General features: G+C 36.7%; 1 protein-coding gene across 1 annotated transcript in view; it reads left to right on the plus strand.

The window, feature by feature from the left end:
• The window catches only part of TGFA (transforming growth factor alpha), a 120,617-nt gene that overhangs the window by 95,629 nt on the left and 4,890 nt on the right, over positions 1–20,098 (plus strand). Inside the window, exons 6-8 of the mRNA XM_074284724.1 lie at positions 2,834–2,954; positions 12,973–13,122; positions 17,317–17,426. Of these exons, the coding sequence (XP_074140825.1) occupies positions 2,834–2,954; positions 12,973–13,122; positions 17,317–17,426 (381 nt within the window). The remainder of the gene's footprint in view (positions 1–2,833; positions 2,955–12,972; positions 13,123–17,316; positions 17,427–20,098) is intronic.

Raw genomic sequence — 20,098 nt, forward strand, 5'->3', positions numbered from 1 at the left:
AGAGGGAGGGAGAAAGAAAGAAGAGGGAAGAGGAGGAAACTGGTGGAAATAATGGTCTTGGTCTTGGAGGCTCAGTGCTTTCTGACTATTACAAATATGTAGTTTCTTTATCCAATGAAATTATATGTGTGTTTATGTATATAATGTACTTTGCCAAACTTAAAATGCTATCCAAGTGTTAAGTATTATTATTATTATCTGACAAAAAGGGAATTTAATACCCAATCTACTTAGGAACTAATAGATGGGAAAGTGCTTTAGTAAGTAAAAAATTCTTTAGAAATGGAAGTTTGTTATTGCTTGGATCTCTAATGGGTCTAACTCTCACAGAGTCATTTTAGTGGCTTTAAGATAGTAAAGTTTGGTGATAGTGATATTGAGAGTGTTATTTAATTCAATCAATAAATATTTACTAAGCACCTTTGATCCAAGGGTCAGGATGAAAATGCAAGATGAGACAGACCCTATCCATCTTATATCATATAATTTTCCCATTACAATCACATATACTTTTCTGATGTTGATGAGGTTAGGCACAGGCCCTCAGGATTGGGTCAGAATTGAATCAAGGATGTCTAGATTTGTTAGTCTTTACGGTGGGGCAGTAGTAGTTGTGGGAGAATGGAAATGGAATAATCAAGCTAGCAGTTATATGGGAAGAGACGGGTGTAGTCCAAGGAACAATAGGAATCTTAAAGCCAGAGACAATTTTTTGACTAATCCTTTTTCTTTAAATTTGAAATGTAATCCCTGGAGAAAGCAGGGTAGGGAAAGCAAAGAGTATAAATGTTTAGAGTACTTCTTTAGTACTTATACTGTGCCAGACACTGTATCAAGCACTTTTATAAATTTTATCTCATTTAATTCTCATACTCTACAAAGTAGGTGCTATTATCTCCATTTTTACAATTGAAAAACTTGAACCACATCCTACCTCTGTCACTTTTAGAACAGTTTTAGAACTGAAAGTCACTTTGAAGAGTATCTAGTCTTAGGGTCTTAGGATGAAAATAACTTGCCTTAAGTTCTACAAATGATAGGTAGAAGAGCAAAGATTCAAACCCAATTCTTAGAGGCTTTTGTGAAAGTAACCAACTGGCTCATGAATTTGAGCCCCCTTATTTCAGACATTTTAATTAAACGAGGTAAGATATCAGACATAATATAAGTTAGGAATAAGGGCTAAGGGGAAAACAGTTCAGGGCATCTGGATTTCAATCCCCTATGCTTGGTGTGACTATCTGGAGACTACAGCAACAGCAGCACAAAGCAGAACAATGATGGTCCTTTGAGGAGCAGCTCTTGGGACTTGACACAACCAGTTTATACCAAATTCCTCTCATTTCCTTTGCATTCTCTATGAAATGCCTATGTTCCATTAATGCAGGTAAGAGACAAAAAGTGTCACAGGCAGGGTGGGGTTCACTGAGGAATGTCTGATTGATTTTTCATCTCTGCAGGAAAATAAACAGCAATTGACTGGTAAGGTCCAGTGGAGTACAGCATTTCACACGTAATTTCTAGCATGAACCATTTCAGATACAGAATGTTAGAGAGGTAGGATGGGGGGGGAGGGGAGTACCAGGAAGCAGAAGACAAACTGTCATAAATAAAGCTTATGTAGATCTCAAACTCCCTAAAAAAAAAGAACAAGTTTGGGAGGATTGTTCATAGGAGGATGGATCATTTGATCTCTCCATTGTAGGGATAAGAATAACTGAGTTTTTAGAGAGGGAGAATAACTTGCTAATAAAGAACAGAGCTAGAATTCAAAATTACATCTTCTGATTTCAAATTCAGTCCTTTTTTCCACTGCCTTTAGTGACCATGGATCTTAATGGATTTTCTCTAAGTCTCATTTTCTTCATTTGTAAAAAGGAGAAGATTGGCTCAGATGATTTTTAAGGGATTTTCAACTCCGATATTAAGTATGTTATTCAGGTGTGATGCTAGCAATGTTGTCACAAACATGACTTGATTCTAAGATTTTAAGAGACTGTGGGTGGTGGTCAGACTGACACAGCTGCTTCTGAACTTAGGCCAATGATTTTTGTGCCAGCTGTGCCTGAAACTTGCAGTGAGACATTAAATATATGTCTCAAACTCTTTTCTTGCTCCTCAGTTCCCTTATTTATAAAATGAGTTGAGAGGAATAGTTAGTAAAATTGATGCTGGTTTTCAAATGGAAAATGCTGTAGTATTTAAGTAAGAGAATTATCCTGGCAACTTCCAATAATCCTTAATCCTTCAGCACCTCCCCAATAAAAAAGTTGAAAATGTCATCCTTAAGCAGCTGAAATTTATGTAGTGGACATCACATCCGACTTTGCCAAGAACATTTAAATTGACTATTAAATGTGTATAATAATAATAGTAATGTACATTTACTTATTGCTTTTAATTTAGCCAAGTCCTTTATAAACATTATCTCATTTGAGTCATATAACAACCCTCCAAGATAGGTATTGTAAATATCAGCCCTATTTTACAGATGAGCATACTGAGGTTTGGCAAGCTTAAGTCAATGGTAGAATCAGGATTCAAATCCTGTTGTCTTATAAGTCCAATGTACCATGGCATCATGATGCCTCACACATGGATCAAATAACTCATGTTTCATTAGGGATTTCAGACAAGCTTGGTGTTCTCTCCTCAAAATTTAGCATCGAGTAACATTTGTTCACAATCATTTCTTTGTGGGCAAGGGGATGACATATCCATCTACTGCCAACATAGTATTCTGCACAAACCAAACACTATATAAGTGTTCACTGAGTGAATGATCAGGATGTATTCCACCTAATGTCTAACTCCATTCCTTTTCTTGTTCCAGCAGATCCCCCTATGGCAGCTGCAGTGGTTTCACATTTTAATGACTGTCCAGATTCCCACAGTCAGTTCTGCTTTCATGGGACCTGCAGGTTTTTGGTGGAAGAGGAGAAACCAGCGTGTAAGTAAGTATCTCCTGGTCAGTGGACTTCTGAATTCCCAGATGTAGGTGCGGGTTTTATTGACCAGCCTGAAATAGTAGACCTGATAGATCATTTCCCACAAAAGGAGGTTATGAAGATCTGTAACAGCTGGTAGTAGAGGAGAAAGATCAATCATTGAAGCACTCTACTGAAAACATGAGGAAAGTGCTTACTGACTTGTTGGGGAAATAATACATGTATGTGTAAAGATAACATGTCTTTCCCTCTCCTATCTCTTTTCTTTTTCCCTTTTCCTTTTCCACTCCCTTCTTTCTTTCTTTCTCCCTTATATCCATTCTCTACTCTTTCCTTTCTTCTTTTTTCCTCCCTATTTTTCTTTCCCCCTACTTTTGCTTCCTTTCTTCCTTCTGTTCTTTTCCCTTCCCTTCTCTTCTTTTCCCCTTTCTCCCTTCACTTCTTTCTTTATCTATTCTCTCCCTCCCTCCTTTCTTTCTTCTGTTCCTTCTGTCCCTTTCTGTCTCTCTTTTTACCTTTCTCTTTTCCTCTCCTTCTGTTCCTCTTCTTCTTTCTTTTTTTCCCTTTTTCTTCCCTGTCCTTCCCTGCAATTTTGTAGTCCAATGGTGTCAAGTTCATATAAAAAACGGGCCAATAATTCAAGGAAAAAGATTCTGACTCATAGTGACTTAACTTTAAGCTGTAGTACTGTTTTGTTGGTTTCTTATTAATTTTGTCAAATATTTCCTACTTGTATTTTATTATAATTCAGGCTGCACTTGGGAGTGCTATGGGTTGCATTTATATTACAACCCCTCATGTCTTTTTGGGGGGGAGGGAGGGAAGGTTACTAAGGCAATTGGGGTAAATGACTAGCCCAGGATCTCACAGTTAGGAAATAGTGTCTGAAGTCCAATTTGAACTTAGTTTCTCCTGATTTCAGGGCCAGTGCAATTTAGCTGGCCTTTTCTATGTCTTATTAAATGACTAGTTAATTTTTGTTGTTTTGGAGATTTTGTTTTTAATACATCCCCTTGTATTTCACATTCTATTTGTATTGGATTATAGACTCAAGCTAGAAGGGAACACAAAAGAGATGTAGTCCACTTCCTTCACCTTACAAATTAGGATTTGCTCAGGGTCACTCAGGTAGCAAGGAACAAAGATGGGAAGCAAATCTAGGTTCTCTGATCAGAATCAGCTGGATCTCTCTGTAATCACAGTGCCATACTGCTTCCAAATGTCAATTAGCCCATATTCAAATAATTTCAACTTTAGGGCCTGTTAAGTTGAGACTCGTGCTCACCTAGGCACAGGTCTTGAGAAGAATGTTACAATAAATATCAGGTCATCCTTAATTCAACAAAATTTATTAATTTATCTTTATCCCAAGATAATTAAATAGAATATAACTTCAAAGCCTCCAAAAAGTAGGAGTAGGAGTAGTAGGAGTTGTAGACAGGGACACCAGTCTTGAGTCTTCCTGGGCAAGTAATTTCCTCTCTCACATAAACTAAGTCCAGTTCAGAACTCAATTTCTGTGATTTGGAAGCTAGTCTGGTAGGCTAAGAATTCAATGATAAATTCAGTTTTGTATTGCTATTTGAATTGAGGTTTTCTCCTTTGCAGAATTTTTGATAGCATACAACATAACCCAACCATCTCCTTCTCTGTTAGAAATTATGCAAGACTTAGTCAATATTTGCAAAGCACTGTGACATCCTCAGAAGAAAGATTCTGTCTAATTTTTTAAATAGCCATTCTTTTTTACTTATCATCAGTATTGGCATTACTAAAATACTAATTAGGTCACTCATTAACTGATGCCCTGAGAGCTGGACAGGATTGTGTTCACTGGATCTATGATGAATGGTGATAAATAGACATCCACACTGTGACCAGGAAGGAAATTTTTTGTCTTTCATTCTCAAATTTGAGAGAGCTTCACTGTATGACTATGAGATAGACAAAAGACAGTCTTTATTTCCTTGGGCTACCGAAGAGATTTAGTTGGCAAGAAAGGATGGCTTAGGCCTAAATGGAGAATGGGAAACTTCCTGAATAATAAGCAATAGACATATGCTGAAAACAATACTGATTATAGATCATAATTAGGTTTTATAACATCCAGATTTGGCTGGTGGTGGAGTCCAGCCTGTATTTGGACCATTGTGGTAATTGGGGAACAAGATAGGAGGTCATGTGAATATTTGTATATCTGAGCTACAGAACATTGAAACAATCTCTAGCCAGCTAGTTGTAGCCATAGGGAGTAAAACATACAAATATGCCAATCATTTGAATTCTTCTAGGATTGTGGTCCTAGAAATGTAAGCTTTATGAAAACAATATTATTCAGAACCAAATTTCCCATAGGTACAGTGATGTAATTGGGGATTAAGTTTCAGAAGAAAGCCAAAATGGCTTTTGACACCAGAAAATACAAGAGGGAAAGGAGGAGTTAAAACTGACTTGGGAATATACATATACTTTTCAACAAAGATACCCAATGATAATACTTACTGTTGATAATTTTAATCTAAGATTAGTCCTCTGTCTCTCCCTACCTCCACTCTTGTATCTCCCTCATAACTTCTGTATGTATTAGAAACTTAAATTTGAAAAATATCTATTTCAGGAGAGTATCAATATAAATAAATTTGTGGGAAACACGATTAGAAATGGTTATACTTTAGTCCTTTTGTCTTGAGAGCAATGATATCAATGAGTGGGAAATGAGTGTAGAATATTTCTATGTTAAGAATATACCCAAGCTCCTTAGTTTATTTGTATCCCCAAACTACCCATGTAAAATCTACCTTTGGGGGATAAAAACAATTAAAAAAAGATAACCACAAGTTTTAGACTTGTTGATCTCATCTATCAGTGACATAGTTTGAAATTTCATATTTACTCAAAATATTTCCAGGTATTTGAGCATCCCAGAATCTACTTCCCACTAAAAAGTATGAGACCAACTTACCAAAAAGCCAAGAAAAATACTCCCACTAAGTTACCTCATTTCATTTCTGTGAATCTTGGAAAAGTTTTTCTAAGTGGGTAAGGCTTTTTGGGGGGGAGGGGTGTTTTATTTTTTAGTTGGATGGAAATCTCTTTCCTGAGTATATTTAAGTTAAGGTCATATCACTTTGAGAGATGTTAAGAAAGGGACCTTCCTGAGGCTTTTTGAATGATTTAAGTCTGATAAATGATTGTGGGAGCCCCAAAAATGGAACAAAGAAATAGATACCTATTCATTTTACTCGTAGCAAACATTTGTTAAGCAACTACTAGTGTATGGCCTATGATAGAGTTTCAGGATAAAAAGATAAAATCAGGCAGTCTGACCTCAAGGAGCTTTCAATCTAGTTGAGGGAAACAAGTAAGGTAAGACAAGACTATTTAAATTATAATAAAATCCATATCTCCCAATCCTGCTTTTCCTCTAAATGTTATTATTTTCCTATATTTCCTATAAATGTTAAGGAACTAAGATGATCAGAGCTTTTCCCTAGAAGCCAGTATCCAGGAGAATGTCTTCTCTTCCCTTACCCCCCCTTTTTTTTTCTGATTGACCCTGAACTGTCACCCTCCCTGTCCCATGAGTCTTGACCATCTTCTTCCTCTCTCAAGATATACTTTACCATCAAGGCTGCCTTCAGTGATGCACCTTCTTGTCTGGGGACCTACTCTCAGGCTGTTAACACTCATACCCAATAATAAATTCAGGGCTAGTTTTCCCTCAGTTCCTCTTACCTTTCCACTGTGCACTTTCTTATTAACAAACTCTTCTTCCTCCTAGAAGAAGGATGTCTTCTTATGCTCTTTCCATCTTTGGATGGAATCTACTCACTATAATTTATGTTTTTACTGAACACTGTAGCATCATCACTGTCCGATACACAGGCCTACCAGGCATAAATGGAGAATTACTTTTTACTTTATACCCCTTTCAGATCTTCCTTCTCAACAAATACTTCTCTAAAGTTCATTTTTTCCTGTCCACTTCTTGTAGCTGTCACTTATAGCATTAAAGGAGGTCATTTTCCTTTCCTTTCCACTAAGTCCTTACATAATTCAATCTTTTCCAGCTCAACTCCTGCCCACTTCAGACATCCTGACTTTATTGCTACCCAATCATTACTGTCAGTTACTTCAACCAAATGTAAGAATGATCATTTTTTTCTCCACCCCTTTTTGCTGCTAACCATCCCAATCCCTTGAGTACTGACTCTTGCAGTGCCAGAATTCCTAATTAAGGCTCTGGAAAAGCACCATCATGCTCCTGTCCTTCAGGGTCACAAAATGCTCCTTGACTTGTCTGTTTCCCTCACTCCTCCCATCCAAGGCTTGTTCTTATCTAATTTACTCCACAATGTTTTTCACATCTTTTCTCTTCTCTCCACTCATGGCCAACAACCTAGTCCAATCCTTTATCACCTCTGCCCTGAACCATTGCAGTAGCCTCCTAATTGGTCTCCTTGCTTCCAATCTTTCTCCTTTCTGAGCCATGGTCTGCACATCTGCTGAAATCATCTTAAAGCACAAATCTGAAAAATCCTTAGTGACTCTTTACCAAATCTGTGATAAAGAAAACACAAACTTTTCAACCTGGTATTTAAAGCCCTCCAGAATCTGACTCCAACCTCTTGGGATTATGGCAAATTCATTCAGATTTTGTATAACAGTTTGAGGGAACCTCCAAAGTCCCTTTCAGTTATTAACTTATTTTTACTTATTTATGTTCATGCTACTAGAAAATGTAAACTTTTCTGAGGACAGAATTTTTTTTGGTTAAATTTTTTTCCTTTATATCTCATCACTTTACATTGTGCCTTGCCCATATTCAGCATTCAGTAAACATCAGCTATTTAGGATTAAGAATAACCTTATAGGAGAGACTAAAATTATTATGGAGAAATAACAGAACTCAGAATGCTGTATAATCTAAAGCCATGAACTTCAGAGGAGAAGCTGTCAGTCCTATTGGAAGAACAAAGGTGTGGATGTGGTAATAAGGAACAAAGAGATTATTGCCTATGTTTTGGGAGTGGGGAAAGCTTGAGAGAAGGGGCTGACTTTTGAAAGAGGCCAAGTTGCAAAGAGTATCCTGAATTCTATATACTTCATTTGCCTTTCTATGCAACTCTGGTGGGATTTAGATATATCCTAGATTTATATAGACACAGCAGTCTGTCACATTATAAAAATTATTAAAATAAGGGTAATAGTTGGTGACTCAGTTGTAGGAACTTATGAGGTAGCCATTGGCAAATCTTTTTACTCCTTTGATACTTTGGATCCTCTTTCAAATCATACCCTCTACCTATACATGTCTCTTCTCTCCCCCAAAAGGCTCTATCCTGAACCCTCTTTCAAGGTGCCTCTATATTATATTGGATGATCTCATCAATTGCCATGTATTCAATTATCATCTCTGTGTTGATGATTTTCAAGTCTACCTATCCTGTCCCAATCTCTCTGCTGATCTCTAATCTTGAATTTCCAATTGCTTTCAGTCATCTCAAACTGGATGTTGAGTAATTAAATTTAATATGTCCTAAGCCAAACTCATTTTTTCCTCTAAACCCTTCCAGCTCCCAAACTTTTCCTTACCATAGAAAGAAACACCATCTTTCTAGTCTCTTAGGTTTGAAACTCAGGAGACACCCTGGAGCCCTCATTATCTTCTCTCTCCACATATAGTGCCCCCCCCCCAATATCCAATTTATTGCCAAGGCCTGTCAGTCTCACCTAGAGTGTAGATCTGACTTTGTCACTGACTCAGTCTATTCTGGTGATTCCCTATTCCCTCCAGGATCAAATACAAAGATCCTCCTTTTGGTACTTAAAGCCCTTGATAACAGATCCCCTTTTACCTTTCCAGTCTTACTATACTTTACTCCACAACAAATACTCTTATGTCCAGTAACCTGATCTGTGGCTGTTTGCCAAACAAGACCCCCCCATCTCTGTGCTCTGGATATATTCTTTTGGCCTAGAATGAATGCTCTCCTTCCTGGCTTCTAGGTCCCAACTAATATCCCATCTTGTACAGGAAGCTTTTCTCAATAAGTTGTTATTCTAGCCTTTCTTCTTGTTACGAGCTATTTATCCTATATATGCTTGTTTTTACATAGTTGTCTACTTGTTGTTTCCCCCATTAGATTTTGAAGGCAACGACTATCTCTTGCCTTTTTTTGTCCCCAGCATTTAGCACAGTTACCTGGCCTATAATAAGTACTTAAGAAATGTTTATTGATACTTTGTTAAATCAGAATCACATTCAAGATCCCTTCCAGCTCTGACATCCAATGAGTCACTCTTTGTATCTCAGCATTCTAGAGAGTAAGGTAAGAGCAGAAATTTCCTAAACAAGATCTAGTCCTGATGGAAAACCTACCCACAGATTGAGTTGCAAGATTCCTGTGATAGAGCTCTTTCTCTCTAGCCCAACAACAATCACTTTATTGATTGGGAATTGGGCTACTGGGTCTTTGGTTCTGGTTCCCCAACAGGGCTCTGCACATTGAGAAGATTTAGAAAGCTGAGAATCTTCAACTGGGTTTTCTGACCAAACACTGAATTGTACAGCCAGTGTTGGCAGTTAGTCTGAGAGCCTGGAGGGGTTCTGCTTACTTCATAGACATTTTAATTCTTCTTTTTTAAAAATGGATATACACCCAGCCACAATATTTGCCCCTGGTAAAACACCAAAGCATCCTTGTGGTCTTTGAATTTAATCATCTACTGCTGGAGGAAAAGAAAAGGAAGAAGGTGGAGACAGAGGGGGAGGGGAGGACCTGGGGGGAAGCATACACCTGGCTGGAATGCTTGAATGCTTCCCCTTTCATCCAGTTACACTAGGCTCTTTATGTGGATCAGTTAATTCTCATTAACCTTCCCTTGATGGAAATCAGGTGAGTCTCATTTTTACAAATGAGTAAACAAAACTGCCGAAGAAGCTGAGACTTTGTTCCACTTTGCTGTAGGCCTATGATGAAATGGAAGGAACATTCAATTTTGGGTCCAAAGAATCTGAGCTTGTATTCTGGTATTCCCTATTCAATTAAGTCCATTTTAATTCATCTAATACTTAACAAGTAACCACCCCTACCCTCTCCGTCCCTCTGGGAATCATATTGTGTGCTAGGAATAATAAAGGCTGTTCTGAAACAAGTTGCCTTGCCCTAAAGGAGCTTATATTCCACCTTCTCTATTTACTACAAATGGGAGCTTGGGTTGTAAACTCATTATAATTTTTCTTGTGAAAATAATGAATTAGATTGGAAGGTCTTTAAACTTTCTTTTAGTACTAATCCTAAGGATCCCTGGAGTCCAGGACTTCTGCTAATAACTCAGGCTTTGACCTAAGGAAGTTTTGCTTCTTAGGAGAATTTACTCCTGCCTTCCATTCTCAAAAACTTGTTTAACTTATTTTGTTACATAAATGTAGAGACATGTTGTTATTTACTAGTTTCCAATTCTCGGGAACCCCATGTGGGATTTACCAAGAAAAGGTGATGATGCGTTTTGCCATTTTTCTTTCCAGCTCATTTTACAGATGAAGAAACTGAGACTAATCAGAGTTAAGTAACTTGGATAGTTACTCAGCTAACAGTGTCTAGAACTGGATTTGAACTCAGTAATATGTCTTCTTGATTCCAAGCCCAGTGCTCTCTTCACTGTACAACCTAACTGATTAATAAATGCTTATTCTCATCCCTCCACCCAGCTGCCAAACTCATCTTCCAGATCTGATTTTTGTCACTCTCCCACTACATTTTCCCCTCTCTGGTCTCAGTGGTTGATTCATTGTTCATAAAAGATGATCAAAATATATCTTGAGATCTGAAGTGTTTTCTAAGTTTTGAAACTTAGACCCAAATGAAGTTGTTTTTGACATTCATGAACCAATTACCCACTTTAACACGGGTTATGATGTTAAAGGTTTGAATCTTACCGGTTTCCTTAGGCGTCTACATGTTCCATAGCCCTCTGGACTTCCTGCAATCATCTCTTTCCATAGGAAAATTGGTTCCTCAAATATATAAATGACCCAAGGGCCTTCGTGGGATACTCAGAAATCTTGTTTTTCCAGGCTGGAGGTTGAATCAGAATTCTTCCTTGCTTAAAGGTTTCATTCATGACACCTCAGCGTCTCACCTATTTCCTTAAAAGTTTTAAAATTTCAAATAAGAAAATAAGGGAGTTATCTTTATGTATAGATGTAGTGACTAACAAGTAATAGTCATTTTATTGCCATAAATAAGGAAAATATGAAGTTAAATGTTTTTATTCTGAGCTTTAAAAAAAGAACATTGAGTGAAAAATATGAATGTATCTAATAGATTAGTTGGCATATCATAAATATGATTGTCAGTATTCACTTTTTAGCCAAGTTATGATTTTTCACAAGATTTTTGAAGGAAAAAAATCTCCTAGTATAATAGCTACATACAGAATTGCATATGTAAACATATGTTGTGCCTGTGTTTTTATGTATTTGTGTATCTTAAAGGACTTCTGGGCAGAAATAAAAAGTGTCTGGATGAAAATGTTCAGGATGAGAAGTTTTTGTTTGGGTGTGGTATCTACATCAGAAAGTTCTTAAGACCAGAGTAGCTTCCTTCTGACAAGGACAATTTCCTCTACAAAAGAGGGAGAAACCTAGCTGATCAGTGGGGTTAGGGGCTTCCTCATAGTCATTTTTTATCTCTGGCAATTGGCACAGAGCTAATTTTGATGCTGTTAGAGGAGGTGGGTTAGACTTTCATATCCATGAAACACTGCTTCTTCTGCCACTTAAATTATCACTGCATAGGAATGTTAAAATCTAGGATTGAATACAACATTGAATATTAAGTATTAAATTGAATTTTGATATTGAATATTAAAATTGAGAATGGGCCTTAAAGACTAACTGACTTCCCATATTTTACAAGGGAGAAAACTGAGGTTCAGAAATTCAAGGATCATAAATTTGAAAGGGAGATAGTCCCTAAAGGTAATCTAGTCTAACTCCTGCCTTTTTACAGGGGAGGAAATGAAATTCAGTGAGAGTGACTGGCCCAGAACCTCACAGGCAGCAAATAACAAAGCCAAGATCCATATTTGGTGCTCCAAATCCAAATCCACCATTCTTTTCACTGTACCACACTTCCAAGGGTGTGGTCGTAGAGCATAGTATCATCAGTTTTTAAATCTGGAAGTTTGGAGGTCATTGAGTATAGAAGTCCTCATTTGAAGAAGAGAAAACTGAGGCCACAAAGTCACACAAATTAGTACTTTAGGTATGTGTCAAACTCTGTCTTCCAAACTCCAAGTCCAGTGTTACTTGAATACGATCTCTTGACACTATCATAATTAGAATTAGTGGTTGAAGAAATGTTTTAAGAGAAAATAAAATTAATTCCCATTTGTAATTTCAGGTTTGATTTAAGTTAGCACAATTATTTTATCTCATTTTCTCATAATTTCTTTATTTAAAAAAAAATACTTGGCCCTCATGGAATGTACTTTCATCCTCAGCATCTTAGTCTTTTATTTGCAAAGCTTGACCAAGGAGCTCCTTGGTGAGCCCTTTTTAGCCTAAAATCATAAAATTCATGGTCATTAATTCAATCATTATTCTGTGAAGTAGATATGTAGAAATTATGATAGGCCTTTGCATACATTTAGAAATAAGATCTCTGCCCTAGGTCATGTAACAGTCACTAGCAGAACTGAGGTCACTTATGAGCCTGGACTTATTTCATAAATTTGCAAGATTTAGATTGTGGAAAAGCCCTGAAAAATGACCTAATCCACCACCATCACCACCAGCCCTCTCCTTCCTTAATATGTTGCTTAAAAAGCTGAAATGCCTAAACTAAAAGATAAAGAAACTAAAAGATATGAAAAGCTGACCCAATATTGGGTCCTCTGACCTCCATCCAGTGTTCTTTTTCTTATTTCTGCTTCCCTGTTATGTCTTAATGCCGTCATCTCATCGCTACCCCAAGATATCTTCTTAGAGCATCACTGACTTTCCCTTTCTCCACAGATGCTATTCTGGGTATGTTGGGTCACGCTGTGAACACGCAGATCTCCTTGCAGTGGTGGCAGCCAATCAGAAGAAACAGACCATCACTGCCCTGGTGGTGGTTTCCATAGTAGCCTTGGTTGTCCTCATTGGGATCTGTGTACTTATACAGTAAGTATTGACTTTGTTCATCTAGACAAGTGTTTCTCAAACTGTGGGTCTAGAGAATCCTGGGGGTGTCTCTAAAACCTTTTCAGAGGGTCTACAAATTCAAAATTAGTTTTTATTTCTGATATGCTAAATATCTATAATATCTTACATAAAAACTCTTTAGACAGATCCTCAATAATTTTTAATAGTATAAAGGGATACTAAGAATAAAAGTTTAAGAACCACTGATCTAAGCCAAGTTTTGTGAACTTTAAAAAAATATAGCTCCATTTCAGCATGATACAATATATAATCTTAGGTTTTAGAGTTAGGAGGGACTTTATAAATCACCTAATGCAATTCATTTATCTTACAAGTGGCAAAACTGAGGCTTGGAAACATAAATTGATTTGCTCACTGTCATATAATTGATAAATAGCAGACTTGGAAGTCCTCTTGATTCCTTCTTAGTCAATACAATCCATCCTGAGATTAAATTACTCCTTAAAAAACTACTTTAGATGGTTGTTTTTTTCAGGTCACTGAAGCATATATTTTTAGAGCTGGAAGGAATACTAGGGGTCATGTTATTCCATCTCTTTAGTTTAAAAATTAAAAAACTGAGACCTCTTAAGTTAGTACCATGTCTAATGTCACAGCACTGAGGCAGCAGTAGAACAAGAAAAGTTCTTCTCACTCTAAAACTAAGACTCTTTCCACTATAAAAGGTGCCTCACTTTAAGTGAACAACCCAAAGACAGATAAGGGAATATAAGGGCAAGAAAAGGCTAAAATTACCAAAGATCTCAGGAGTAAGATAACTCCATTAAAAATCTTGAGAAAATAAATAGGAATAGGAAAGGTCACCTCCAGATCATCCAAATGAGTCCAAACATCTTTGAATATTGTATGACAAAGGAAAATGAATCAACACCTGAATATTCAGAGGACCCTGTGGATTCCCAAAAGAGTATAGAACTATACCACAGGATGTTTCTGAAAGATTCAAGAATGAAATAAGAATCATAACAGCATAATTTATGACCTTCACAGTAGAAATGATTAATAGTATCTCATCAAAGGGAGAACAACTGATTAGAAATGCATGTGCTCACACAGAAATGAAGGACAATCTAGAAGAAGAGAAAACAAAAAAAACCAGTAGCATTGAGAGAAAATATAACCACTATTTAAGAAAAATATGTATATTGAGACAATTTAAAGAAAATTAGTCTCCTAGAACATGACAGATGGCAAAAGCTGAACACCAAATGCAAGAATGATATATGAAAACTACCCAGAATATCTAAACACTGAAAACAAAATACCTTTTAAAAGAACCCTGTGTTCTTTTAACACAGTTAAAGACAGTTGTCATTAAATGTAATAGTTCAGTTCTTCAAGTTTCTTGTGCTTGGAGAAAAACTTTCAAATGTAAAGGAAAGAAAATTTGAATAATATAATAAGACTATTCTATGCCTATTAGAAACTACAGAAAATAATGAAATGTGTTCCAGAGAGCAAAGACACTCAAAAGGTAATCAACCCAAGGTGATAATACTCCACAAATCTGAACCTAATGATCAATAAAAAAAAAAAGTGGACATTCAATAAAAAGGAGATATTTGAAGTATTCCTACAAAGAAAGCCAGACACGAACAAATAATTTGCTTTTTAGATATCCAAGACAATGGGTGATGGTGATCAGAAAAAGTAATACAAAGTCATTATCAATATCTCTCTCAAGAATTTTAGAATTGATTGCATGATGTGAGACACTAGCACAGGATCATCCAGCATGATGTAGTGCCCTTATCAGAAAGGGTGCTGTGCTCTAGGAGCAAAGCAAAATTGAAGTCACTCAAGAGAAATGAGAGATGTACAAATTTTGAGAATCCACCCCAATTGTTCACATCAACTATGTGTGCCTGAGTGGTGTGGTAGAGCATTTTGAGCTTGTTAGTCTGATCAGCTGCTGTCAGACACATAGTAACTTAACTATAACATAGTAATACTATTTTGGTCCTTTTCAAAAACTGAAGGTTAACAACCAAACCACCAAGAACAGTAAACAAATGTGGCACAAGTAACTCAATAAATTACCTTAGGGGGAAAACATTCTAGAAAGAAAAAGACATTTAATACTCTACTTAGTTTTCCTACTTAGTAGAATTCAGTTTCTCTCTTCCTCTCATCTGCTCCTATAAATCCTGTTCACACATAATCAGTGGAGATAGATGTGGGGTAATGGAAAGAGCATAGTACTGGAAAAGAGATAAAGGATTGAGCTCTTGACTCTATTCTAATCTCATTGAGACTTTGGAGGATTGATTCTATTTCCTTCTCTGTGACTCAGTTTTCTGATCTGTAAAATGAAAGGGTTGGACTAGATAATCTGACACTCAATGAATGAAATTCCCTTTCCAACATTAATCAGGCCATGCTATGAGCAATCAAAGGAGTTGGATTTGAATCTTGATTTTTCCAACTAAGAATCAATGTGATTTTGAAAAAGTCATTTATTGTTTTTCTCTGGATGATAGCTTACTCAGCTGTTAAATGAGAAGGCTTGACTCGATCAGGGGTTCTCAACTTGAGATCCATAAATTCAATTTTAAAAATACATTTTGATAACTTTCAGTATAATATACTTCCTTTGTAATCCTTTGTGTTTTATTTTGTATATTTAAAATCATTTTCAGAAGGGAATTTATGAGCTTTGCCATATCACCAAAGTGGAATCTATGATGTGGCAAAGATTAAGAATCTTGGTTTGAGTGAATTCAAAGTTCTCTTCTATCTCTGGATTTTGTAACAGTTGACTGATTTCTTCAAGTCCAGGGCTTTGTACAGGACTTCACATAATAATAAGTACCCTTTTCTAGCTCATCCCAGAGAAACAATTTATTCATCAATATTTTATTCAAAGAATAAGCCAGTTTAAATTTGCAGCAACAGTATGCTGACCCTGTATCTATCATTTGTAACTCTGACCTTGCAATACTCTGGTGATGACACACGTCCACAAATATATCAATCTTTCAGTGACCTGATAGTTTGGGTCATCAGGATTTCTTAGTGGTCCAGAATACAAAACTGTGACTCATTTCCTCAATCTACCTCCCACCCCCACCAAGCTTTTCCCATGGGTTATCCAAATACCTTTCTTAACTTTAAAGAAGTGGACAATATTCATTCACTTTGCCTTCCTAAAATCTTCAAAGAGATATGACATGGATGATATTGGAAAAAAAATTTTTTAATAAAAAAATAAAAAAGAAAGGAATGAAAATGGGGCAGCTAGATGGTATAGTGGATAGAGCACTAGCCCTGAAGTCAGGAAGACCTGAGTTCAAATGTGACCTCTGCAAAAAAAAAAAAAAAAAAAAAAAAAAAAAAGGAAAGAAAGGGATGGTATTGGAATAGTTTCTCAGTCTCATCCTTAACTGTTTCTTTCCTTTAAAAAAAAATTTTTTTTTTAATTTTTGTTGAGGCAATTGGGGGTTAAGTGACTTGCCCAGGGTCACTCAGCCAGTAAATGTTAAATGTCTGAGGCCAGATTTGAACTCAAGTTCTCCTGACTTCAGGGCTGGTGTTCTATCCACCGTTTTACCTAACTACTTAGCAACTGTTTCTTAATAGTAGTGGTCTATTTAAACAGAATCAACTTCATCCAGAGGCCTTTTAGAATGTTTATCTATAAAGACAATTCTCTTATCTAGGAGATAGCTAGGTATGTTGTCCTCTGGGAAAAATAAGAGGTGTTTCTATAAAAACATTATAGAAATGAGAAAGTGATTCTGATACTTCCATAAATTGACACAAGTATATTTGCAACTGGAGGGAATAGAAATTTCTCTAAATCTTAGGGTATGAGAAACTTGAGGGATCATTCTAATCCCCCTGTTTACAATTCAAAGTGCCTTCTTCACTATCTCTGACAGGAATCATTCCGTTTCTGTAGGAAGAGGTGAATTCTCTATCTCCTTCTCCTTATTGACTTGTAATCTGCCTATGTTTCTTCTCCCCTTTGCTCACTGTCCCCCAAATACTACAGACATATTAAAATTCTCATAATACCCATGTGGTCTCAGTCCTAGTCAGGAAGGAGATAAAGACTAGGCATTCCCTTTCTGGAGCAGGCTTGGATATAGCTTTGGCTGCTGTTAATAGTTTAAGTCACTGTTCAAATTCTCTTCTTGCCTCATATTCCAGCTGCTGTCGAATAAGGAGGCCTTGTGAATGGTGTCGGGGATTTGTCTGTCAGCATGAGAAGCCCAGTGACCTCCTGAAGGGAGGAACAACTTGTTGCCGCTCAGAGACAGGTAAGCACAAATGTCCTGAGGCTGTATTCTGTTTGGAGATCCCAGCTGGCAGAGAAAATAGCCAGCTTCTTTCTTGGAAGAGAAATAGAGATGAGGCAGTGGAAGGAAGGTTGATTTCTAATTTTTTTAACCAGTTTGATTCTGATTTGTTTATGTATTACATAGGTGAAGTTGAAAGTATTTGGCAGCTTTTATGAACCTGTCTCAGTCAACAAACATTAAGTACCTACTGGGTGCAGAACATTCAGTGAGGTTGCTGGGGAGATACACAGTGTTTAGATGAGACAATGTCCCTCCCTGCCCTGGAGGAACTTACAATGTAATAAGAAGCTAAGATACCAACACAAATAATTAAATCACAATATTATGTAAGTGCATTAAAGAGATGCACACAAAATTCTCTATGAAGTTTGGAGGGAGGAATTATTATTCAGTAGGGGATCAAAGTGGCCTTTAAGTTGGATTTTGAAGGATGGTTAGGATTTTGATAGCTTAAAAGAAAGAGGAAGGTTCTTCTAGGCCTAGAAAAAGCATAAGTAAAAGCCTAAGTACACAAGATTTGTCTAGTTTGGCTAGAGTAGAGTGCATGGAGGAGGGGGATAATAATTGCGGGGAGTTCTGATTGTGGGATAGGAATGTGACTTTCACTCAATGGACCAGTAAACAGTTATGATTTTAAAATGTCTCTGAAGGACTGGAGAAATCAACAAGAAAAGTTAAATGCATAGGGATTCAGATTTTAGATCTTTAAATTTTAGGCAGCTAGGTGGCTCATTGTACTGAGTGTTAAGTCTGGAGTCACAAAAATTCATTTTCCTGAGTTCAAATCTGGCCTCAAACACTTCCTAACTATGTGACTTTGGGCAGATCACTTGACCCTGTTTGCCTCATTATAAAATAAGATGAGAGAAATGGCAAGCCATTTCAGTACCTTTGCGACAAAATCCCAAATAGGACACAAAGAGTCAGACATGACTAAAATGTATGAACAACAGTCTCATCAGTATTAAAATACTGACCCCAACCATTTTAAAATTCAGAATTCCATTTATCAGAAAAAACGAACTCTCAAAATCCTCCTCAACATCAAATAAAGTTTTGAAAGTGAAGTTTTGATGAGGGACCTGCTGATTAATTCAATTGCAAGCATATAATTTAAAATTGCTTTTGAAATTTAACCTCTAAATCACATAGAACCATAGAAGAGAGATTTGTCTAGAGACAGACCTGAGATTCTGGATTTTCCAAAACTTGGCAACCCCTTTTCTCTCTGTGATTTAAAAATCCCTCCAATTGTGATTCTAATAAACTGAACTGAGTGAATGTCAGGATAAGCTTTAAACTACAGTGAAGTTCATTGGATATAGAGTAAGCATTTTCAAACAGAAGATATATAGGTAATTGGAGAAAGTTGAAGAATATTTGTTACCCATAATTATGGTCTCCTGTATGTATAGTGACATACAGAAATATTCATGTTCCTTTTGGGGAGGTCTGACTATTTCATCCCTGTAATGCTAATAAGAGGAAAGTCAATAGTAAATGATGTTAACCTTTTGTTTAGCTAAAATGTGGGAAACTGAGGCCATGAAGTGATGTGCCTCAAGTATGCCATTATAGTGAGAAAACATCACAGAAAAACTTGTTTAAAGATAGAAGGGGTCTTAAAAATTCCCATCCTTTCATTTTATTGATCTCAAAGGAGGGGAATCACAAAGTTAGGAACTATCAAAGCTAGAACTCAAATCAGGCTCTCTTGAGTCTTTTGTCTCCAGGTCTACCATCTTAGGCTTCTACCTTAGGGAAAAAACCCAGGACAGACATACAAACCCCACTCCCTCACAGACATATCTCCGTTAACTCTCAGAACAATTCACTGAGTAAGTTAGTGAACTATTAAATGTTTGCCTATCCTTTAGAACTAACATCCAGTTAAAAAATTATTAGTTGAAGGAAGACTTGGTATTCATTGCAGTTGTTTTTAATGCATAGTATCTCGTTCCTTTTTGGTGTTCCCTAATCTCTCTTTAACTTCATTGAAAGGCAGAGCATTGTAGTGGAAAGAATACTAGATTTAAAGTCCAAAAATCTTGATTCAGTAGTTCTTATATATTCTAAGATTCTTCCCGTTCTAGCATGCTAAATACTGTGCATTCTCAAGTCTCTTGCAATTCTGAACTCAGTGTTCTAAGCTTTCTTTCCAACTCCAAAACTTTTTATTAATGACTGATTTCTATGGCTTTTCAAGGAAGGCCAAATGTGAACCACTGTAAGCAAGAATAATTTCTAATCTATTATAGATGTCATGTGCTGCCAATGGCAGAAGCCATGATAGCCTGTTCCCTCCTTCTTTCTGATAATGGCCAAGCAGGGAATAGTCACTGGAATAGATAGCACAAGAGTGGGCAAGGTGAATCCTAGGTCCTGAAGACCAGATCCATATTAGCTCATTTCTAGGAGTGCTCTGTATCTCTGAGATCTCCGGAAGATAAAGAAAGAGGGTACAATTCATTTCCTATGGGGATAGTAGACCTTCACAGCTGTGAGCAGATCTCAAGAAGATTTGGGCCTGGTAATATAGTGTCAGAAAAATTAGATCTGAAATTAAGATAAAGGTAAGAACAAGAGGATGGATGGTCCTTTGTTCTTATGTATTCAATTTATTTTTTCAG

This window comes from Sminthopsis crassicaudata, chromosome 2 (assembly GCF_048593235.1).
Source record: "Sminthopsis crassicaudata isolate SCR6 chromosome 2, ASM4859323v1, whole genome shotgun sequence".
Lineage (NCBI taxonomy): Eukaryota > Metazoa > Chordata > Mammalia > Dasyuromorphia > Dasyuridae > Sminthopsis > Sminthopsis crassicaudata.